General features: G+C 50.4%; 4 protein-coding genes across 4 annotated transcripts; 1 reads left to right on the top strand and 3 right to left on the bottom strand.

Moving 5' to 3' along the window:
• Window positions 1-37: 37 nt before the first annotated feature.
• BDV27DRAFT_134561 (uncharacterized protein) lies at window positions 38-306 on the top strand (the record flags this gene model as incomplete). The annotated part of the gene is made up of 1 exon (XM_032068329.1): window positions 38-306. A coding segment is annotated over exon 1 (161 nt), but the record flags the coding sequence as incomplete, so codon positions are not given.
• Window positions 307-1,363, bottom strand: BDV27DRAFT_134560 (putative IgE-binding protein). The gene is made up of 2 exons (XM_032068328.1): window positions 959-1,363; window positions 307-904 (listed from the first exon to the last, which is right to left on the bottom strand). Exons 1-2 carry the CDS (start codon window positions 1,220-1,222, stop codon window positions 566-568), a joined length of 603 nt encoding a protein of 200 aa, XP_031923533.1. The 5' UTR covers window positions 1,223-1,363; the 3' UTR covers window positions 307-565.
• Window positions 1,364-1,701: 338 nt separating this feature from the next.
• BDV27DRAFT_134558 (beta-glucosidase) lies at window positions 1,702-5,509 on the bottom strand. Its single transcript, XM_032068327.1, has 2 exons — window positions 4,548-5,509; window positions 1,702-4,476 (listed from the first exon to the last, which is right to left on the bottom strand). Exons 1-2 carry the CDS (start codon window positions 5,094-5,096, stop codon window positions 1,831-1,833), a joined length of 3,195 nt encoding a protein of 1,064 aa, XP_031923532.1. The 5' UTR covers window positions 5,097-5,509; the 3' UTR covers window positions 1,702-1,830.
• A 236-nt stretch (window positions 5,510-5,745) lies between these two features.
• BDV27DRAFT_134556 (Zn(II)2Cys6 transcription factor) lies at window positions 5,746-7,949 on the bottom strand. The gene is made up of 2 exons (XM_032068326.1): window positions 7,831-7,949; window positions 5,746-7,732 (listed from the first exon to the last, which is right to left on the bottom strand). Exons 1-2 carry the CDS (start codon window positions 7,927-7,929, stop codon window positions 6,470-6,472), a joined length of 1,362 nt encoding a protein of 453 aa, XP_031923531.1. The 5' UTR covers window positions 7,930-7,949; the 3' UTR covers window positions 5,746-6,469.
• Window positions 7,950-8,368: the final 419 nt, after the last annotated feature.

The following is an 8,368-nucleotide window of genomic DNA, read 5'->3' as shown; positions in this document are numbered from 1 at the left end:
TTTTTTTTTTTTTTTTTTTTTAATTTTGTTTGATTTTTTTGTGGTTGGGTTGTGGCTGTGACTGTGATTGAGAGTTATGGAATATGCTAACAAGGAATACAGACATGAACTATGTATGTGTAGTATACGCCGTTGTCGGGTCTATTATTGCTATAGATTGGGCTGTGAGAGGGAAAAGGAAGTTTCGGGGACAGGACACCAGACATCAGGAGGCGGAGGAGCATGTTGAGGGGCATTATGTTGATTAAATGGTCTTGATTTTTACTCTGATGGATGATGAAGTTATATGTGGAAGGTAAGGTTTTTTGTTGGATGGATGGTTTGCATTAAATATTAAGGTCAGATTTCATATTCACAGAATAAAGCGTATAATACATGATAATATCCTAGACTCCGTTACGTTGATTTACATATTGGTCACCTCGATATCCCCACAGACTGTGTATCTTGATCTTGGGATTATATATCATATATACCATACCAATCGAGGAAGTCTTGTTTTTTGTTCTTCTGTCCATCTAGGTCTCTGGATGGATTAGAGGAAAAGAAGCGTAGAGAAACAAGCTTAGATGTATTCCCAAGCAGCAACGGGACCAGTGTAAGGGGCAGCAACAGCCGAGAAACCGAGACAGTCTCTGACGTTACCGGTGGGCACGGTGGCGTTGTTGGAGGCAGCGAAGACCTGCCACTTGGGGTTGCCGGGGACAATGGTGGAGTTGGTGGTGGGGCAGGCCATGAAGCCGTTCTTGTAGGTCCAGCTGCCAAGGGTGCCGTTCTTGCCGGGCTTGTAGGCGAAGCCGTCAGTCGAGGAGCCGGGGGGAGTGTAGCCGGAGTGAGGGGTGGTGAAGGAGAGAGCGCCCTTGGGGTCGACGTAGATGCTCTGGCCACCGGGGACGGCGACGTTCTGGGTTTCTAGTTAGTGGTTGGTTGCTGATATGGGGTGGAAATGAACACCTACAAGGTACTTGTCGCCGAGGAGAGAAGTCTCCTTGCCCGGGGGGCAGGCACCCAGCTTCTCGACATTCTCGGGGCAGTAGGTGGCGGCCTTTCCGCCGAGGTAGAAGTGGGAGTTGGCGGCGTTCAGGGTGAGGAAGTGGATGGGAGAGGCGGAACGAGCGGCGACAACACCGAAGGCATTGGGGTCATTCTGAGCCTGAGGGGCAGGAACAGAGGGGAGAGCAGAGACTGCTGCAATGAGGGAGGAGATGGCGAGGAACTTCATTGTGAATGAATGGTCTTGTTTTTTTTTTTGTTTATGTTCGAGGTGGTTGGTCCTTAAAGATAGATGTTATAGGTTTTGGAGATGATGGGTTGAGAGGATGGGGTGGCAGGGATTTATTTATACGGGGCTTTTGGGTCTAGAAAATTCGGTCTCTCGTTATCTTGGTCACATCGCTAGTGTTGTGCCCGGTCTCATATTTTGCAGCAATAGTGAATGATTTTTCGCATGTGGCCAGGCATCTATGTGAGACAGTCTCCACCACGGACAGGAATTTGCCGTCCGGAAACTGCGGTTAACAGCAATGATCGGCCCGATCGGCAGGTCTGAAGGATATCGGCCGGCCCTGTGGGTAATCTCCGCCGGAATATCACTGGCCACGACTCAGGGTCTTGACGGTTTCCTAGTGCTACTAGCGCGTGGCTGAGAGCCAAGGAAGAAGGGTTCTCAACGGGATCTGTGGCACCTCCATTGCCGATGATGTTATGTTTCATGGCTGTGCAGCTTGCTCTATATATATCTGTAACTTCTATGTGCATCGGATAAAAAAAAAAGTTAATTACAAGGTATGTCGCTTGCTGTAAAGGGTAAAAAAAAATGGGCATCATTTTTCAGTACTTGCCGTGCAAGGGCAGATCCCGTGAGCTCTGCCCGACCCAGATTTGAAAGTCACCGTCCGGCATGACCCAATTCTGCTGGCGAGCACTCCAGTAACTGAGATCCTTGCGGTTCAGAGTCATTTCAACTGTCTTCTTCTCGCCCGGTTCCAAAGCAATCTTGGTGAAGTTGCGGAGAACCCTGTCCGGAAATTCGACCGGTTCTTTGTCTCGCACAAAGGTCACCCTCTCCCCCTTCTCGTCTAGCGGCACCTCTACTAAGTCGCCGTCTTCCACCACGTCCGATGGGAATGACACATAGGCTTGGACCACGGTCTGACCCGCGCGGGTGCCCGTGTTAGCCACTTGAACTTGTACTTTAGCCATTTCTTCATATAGTGACGGATTTCCACCAAGGCCGCCTCCTGCTTCAGACGGCCGTTGGGGCAGGTCATAACCGTCGGGGTAGTGTGTATAATTTTCTGCCGCCGTGCCATCCAGCGATGGCAGATATGAGTAGACGAACTTGCTTAGTGCGTGGAAACCTTCAGGGAAAAGCACACTTTCGTTGACGGGTGGACGAGTGTCATACTCTGGCGGGGACACTGGGTCTTGCGGCCGCGACTTTGGCAGTCGGGACTTCCATTGGATCGACTTAATCTGCAGCCTAGACAGCTCGAAAGTGGAGTAGGAAAGGCCGAAGCCGAACTCATATCGTGGCGTGATGTTAAATTTGTCGAAATACCGGTAGTCAATGTATAGCGCGTCCATAAAATCAACTTGCGGTACCGGCGCATTGTTTTCATATAGCACTTGTGCCCCGGGTCCGTAGTCCTCCAGGCTCCTTCCAACCGTATACGGCAGTCGACCGCTCGCGTCAACGTCGCCAAACAGGACATCCACTAGTGCATTTCCGCTTTCTTGACCAGGCAGATGGGCAAAGAGCACCGCATCCACGCCGGGAAGATCAATCCACGACTCCACAACGACCGGGCCGACGGCGTGAACAACCACCACTGTCGGCCCCGGACAATTGTTAGCCACAGCTTGAATCAAGGTGTCGCCTCCTTTCTGCAAGAATAAATCATTCCGATCACCGTGGATTCCCCCAGCGGAGATATACCCCTCGCCGGAGTTTGCGTTGGCAAACACGAGACACAGATCTTTATCTTGGATATTCACGGGCATCACCATATTTTGCAGATATGGAGTTATCTCTACATCGGATTCCCAGGCACCCTGCAGAGCCTCCAAGGGACTCACGAGGAAAGGAAATTCCACAGTCCCACTGCCCCACCCTGACGCCAATGTCCCCTGACTGCATCCACGATCGGGGCACGCATTCGGTCCTAAGGCCGGGCCAGCATCGTCACCATAGATCCCGATGCGATAAGGGCTCGGCGGACTACGAGACAGCGGTAGGGTGTTATTGTTGTTCTTCACTAGGACGATGCCTTCCGCGGCTACTTTTCTCACGATGTCACCGTGTCCTGCACCAGCATCCACGTACTTGTTAACAACACCCCATCCTCCTTCCAGATCGTTAGCCTCGGCACTGCCCTGTTGCCACCAGCCGGTTTGGTCATCCGTCCAAGAGGAGAAGTTAGGACCGCCTCCACCGTCGGGCGATGGCCGTTCCCATTGGTCCTGTCCGAGATGGTACCATGCTGCCACGATACGGGTTACCATGTCGTTCAGACGCTCCATGGGGATCGACGTGTTGAGCACGGCACGGGTCAGTTCGCTGCCCCATAGGGACTTCCCGTCCGCCCAGTGCAAGCCGTCGCCGGGCATGCTCATGTCGAGCCCACCCAATGCGCTGTTGATACCTGATCGTTGAGCCAGCCAGTCGGACTGCACAAACCCCTGGAACCCCAACTCATCCTTGAGGATACCATTCAGGAGTTTGCTGTTTTCGCAGGCGTGACTGTTGTTCACCATCTGATATGCGCACATGACGCTGGCTACGTCGGCGCGGATACTCTCTGCAAAAGGCCATGCAAACACTTCATGCAAGGCACGATCGCCAACGTTCGATGACAGCGCGGTCGGAATTCCCCATTCAAAGGGTTGGCGAAAATGCTCCTGCTCGTTCATCACGAAGTGTTTTGCAGTAGCCATGACGCCATTACTCTGAATGCCCTTGATGGTCTCTGCCGCAGCAATTCCTTGTAGCACGGGATCGGAACCGAATGCCTCCCAGTTTCGTCCCCCTGCGGGCATCATTCCGAGAGGTCCCATTGATGGTCCCAGAAGGACATTGACACCCTTCAAGCGTGCCTCCAACCCCATCGCAACCCCTCGTTCCCGGATTAGGTCGCGATTCCAGGTGGCACCCGTAGTCAAACCCGGAGGGAAAGCAGAAATGTGATCCGCATACCGTATTCCCATCGGCCCGTCTTGTAAACATAAGGAGGGGAAGTGGACAGATTCGGCCGGCCCTGGATATGTAAGTAAAACGTTTGCGCACGGGACTTGAAAAGACATACCCGTATTACCCACACAGAGTCCCATCCGCCAACCGGTCCCAGTTGTGATATTGACCTTTTCGATAAGGGTCATACTCCCAACCAACAAAGCTGCTTTTTTATAATCCGCTGCCCATTCCTTCAAGGCTCCGCCCCGCGGAGTAGGGAACCATGATTCTGCCGGAATCATTGCCTATGGCTTGTCAGCACGCCCCAGTATATCCCCCATGCGATCGTTCTATAAGCGACAGGGCGACAACATACATAATCCAGCTCGTCCCCAGCCTGCCTCGACCTCGCAAGGCCCAGGAATATCAGCACCAGGAGGACCAAGACCACCACGACCCCAATCAGTACGCGCCACCAATATTTCGAGTAATAGACCGTCCGCCAACCTGTGCGACGACCGCGTGTTCGTTGTAGTAACCCCTGTCTCTGTCCCCTTTTCACCCCGAGGCCGTATCCATCCGAATCGTCGTCATCGTCATCCAGGTCATCATACTGTCGACTTGCCGAGAGCAACTCCTGCTCTGCCTCGGTTATACTGTCTAGATACGCTTCGACATCGCCGGATTTTCGCAAGACAGGCACATAGGCGAAGGCTTGATTATTGCGGGCTCCGTTGCGGTCTACACGACGGAGTTTGATCTCGGAGCTGTCGTCGCCATCGGAAGGGTCCGAGAGAGGGAGAGAGTCAGCATCCGAGCCGTATTCTCTGTCGTTGAGCTCTTCGGGGATCGATTCGTGCAATGGAGTGTACCGCTGAGAGCTGCTGGCGGATGATGGTGTATCCCGGAAAAGGGGAGGAGGCATGATGTTTAAGCGCGTGAAAGCATGGAGAAACGAGTGTAAGAAAGAAAGAAAAAAAAAAAAAAGAAAGCAAGAGTTAACCAGGCGTCGATACTTCACCTCCGCACATTCAACGAAAAGGAGAAATGAAGTGCAGTTTGCAAAACCAGAAAGAGTAATGATTGTTCACTGCCGCCAAACGGGCCAGACCCTCCATGGGCCAATCAGAGGGCGTACATGTCGGAGATTACGCCATGAGGGCCGATCCTCTTGGTTGGTTTAATTGGGATGAGTAACTGAATTCTGCGAGGATCAAGATACTCGGGTGAAAAGAGGAAAGAAGGGGAAAAGGCGAGGCATACCAGTAGACCATAGTGAAAGAAGAATGAGAGAATCCGGGGAAAAGCAAGTGCAAGGGTCGGAGACATTAAGCTTACTCCTTTGGGCCATTCGATGAAGCTTTACTCATTTCGTCCTAGTGCGCGCTAATTAGGTCTGGTGCATTGCTTCTGCATTGGACCCTGACTACTAATAGTATACAGCATAAGACATCAGTCTCTATAGTATTCGACACTAAAACCTAGCTAAAGTAAAGTGAGTCTAATATTTATAGGGTAGGAGGAATGGTAATCGCTATAATATAATAAGTTCGGTAATAAGACTAAATCTTTAAACGGTTAATTCCCTAATAATGCCAACCTTGTTCATGTTAGCCCGAGTAGTACTGAATATTAATACAATATAAAATATTATATACAAACTATATTTGGCTACTTTATTTCCACTTAATAAAACGGGTACCGGTGGCTTTACAGGACGGCCAGATCATAATAAATGTATAACCGGTGCCCATTGTATCTTAGACCGTCGTGGAACAACAGCAGGAGATCTTCAGAGAAACAATTGATCCCGCTTTTCTTGCCGGTTTATAATTGGTGACCGCTTTTTTCTCCATCTTGGTATGGCGGTTTTGTTGGTGAGCATCAATGATCGCTTCGCCGATCCTATCCTCACGTCCTTTTTGCTTCTCATCTGGGAACCCTCACCCTCCTTGGCTTGTTTGCGGACTTTCCTGGCAGTGAATTATCCGGCCTGTCGAGTTCTCTTCTCTGCATGGAGTTTCGTCCCTCCTCCAGTTTTCGAGAGCGCTGTCGCTCGTCCAGCCTTTTGGCATTCAACCGCAGCACGAGCGATAACTGATTGCAACTGCTGCTCTTCCATCGTTCGCTTGCGCTGGAGCTCAGCCTGACAAGAAAGCAAGAATTATCTTACTTGAATTGCTTAAATTGTTCGAATAGGCGATTCGTGCGACCAGTTCCACGGCGCAATCGATTTGAACAAGTTAAGCAAATCAGGTACGGTGGTTAGTATAAATCGTCATGATCACATACTAAGCATCATCCACCGTACTGGGCTTGATACCATCCAACCTGATCAGTCGGCCACTTCAACCAGGTTCGTTGTTGCTCATTGAAGGACCGGTAGATTTCGCCCATCACATGTTCAGGCCAACCCTTCACAAACCAGTAAGAATTCAACTGTTGCAGCAAAACTAGGAAGTAGGATAGCAGAAGCAATGCAGGCCATTTTCGTTGTTGAAGATCAAACACGAACTCATCCGGGAGTTGGTAAAGCCACTGGAATGTTCTGGCGCATCGCTCGCCCCTGCCGATCTCTGTCTTTCCGTAAACATGATGGAAGGCGTTTGTCAGACAAGTGAGTACGTGTTTGTAGATAGCATGCTGGACACCGCCACCAGCAGTGTATTCCACCTCAATCAATTGCTCACACTCTCTGAGGTGCTCTTTCCATTCGGGACCGAGGGTTTCGTGACATAACCGCGTTTTGCCTTGGAGTGATCTCTCTTCCGTGGTCGACCGAGGGCTGGAGACTGGATCTATGTAGAAAACGTCTCGCGACACTTCAGTTATAGATCGGATTCCTCGCAGTAGCGTCAGCCATTCTGCGCGGTCGGAATCACTAAAGGCAAGATACTCCCCATCTCGGGGTCCCTTTGCTAAAGAGCATAAGCATATCAATACCGAACTGCCATATACCGCCTGACATGTACTTTCATTCAGTCCAGCTATCGAGGAGCTCACTTGGGTGAGTGCAATGTTGTAATGACGGTCACCTTCCCAGCTCCGTACATGTGGTACACCCATGCTCGGCAACCGAGCCATATGGTAGCCCGCAAAAGCCAGAAGCAGATGTAAGATATAATGGAAGCGAAACCCTAATTGCGGGAGAGCTACCTGGAGTACATGCATTCCCTCGTCATCATCTGCTAAGGTTGCTGAGGTAACCGACAGATAATGATGGAATAGCTCTAGGTCAGTGGTGTTGAGCTGTAACTGAGGAATAGTAGGCGTAGGGAGGATCTCAACCAACGCTGACTTGGCGTTGGCTGTCTCCCTAGCGGTGGCTTGTCGCCGCTGATATCTTCTTTTCGGTAACTTGAAACCTGTTTTGGAGGACGATATAAAGGTAAAACCATTATAAGGCAAGGGCGTTGCGCGTTCCACTGGTGTTGAACGTGAACCAGTAGTTCCTGTTGACCCTGTGGATGCTGTTTCTGATGGGGCAGGCTGCTGGATAGTGAAGTCGCAATTGACATCGTGGCTGATGCACTGCCCGCATGCAGGCTGGATTTCATCGCACTAGGGATTGTTAGTACGTCTTTAAGAATCAATTTAGCTGTTGTCGTATTCACATTGCACCTCACGGCGGGAATTCGCCACTCTTTCTAAGCACTTACTTTGATTCTGCGCCGCTTACAATTTCCACATCCGTTACGGGATTTCCGATGAGATCTGCGGGACCGTTTTGTCCGTTTAGAGTCCGCCCTCGCCTCCATCCTCTATAAGCAAGGCATCTAAGAAAAAAGACTGGAAAGTTTGAATGTTGCGCTTGGAAAGGTTCATTCGTTTGAAAACTGGGCCTCCCACTTGCGATGGGTCCACGCATGCTAAAACAGGCACGATTCCATTTCGGGCATAGCCGCTACCGTACATTTTTGAGGGTTGCCTGGTTTGGTTTCTCAAGGAAGAGGGCAGTCAAAAGTAGTGTGATCCGTTGAGCATATACTTGGTGATTCTTCACTATTAAAAAGCTCTTATCGACTTCCCTGTTGTTGAGGAATCTTCCCCCTGCAGAGAAAAATAGCTGTTTTTCAGAGAGATAGACGACCGGTTGGTTAGAAAACAACCCGTTGCTATATGGAATAGGGCTAGGCTACGAAGCTTAATGGTTTCGGTGGAGCTTCAGTCCACAACGAGAACCGTAACAGTTGAACT

The sequence above is a fragment of the Aspergillus caelatus genome (genome assembly GCF_009193585.1).
Source record: "Aspergillus caelatus strain CBS 763.97 unplaced genomic scaffold BDV27scaffold_212, whole genome shotgun sequence".
Classification (NCBI taxonomy): domain Eukaryota; kingdom Fungi; phylum Ascomycota; class Eurotiomycetes; order Eurotiales; family Aspergillaceae; genus Aspergillus; species Aspergillus caelatus.
This window is presented reverse-complemented; position numbering and strand designations above follow the sequence as displayed.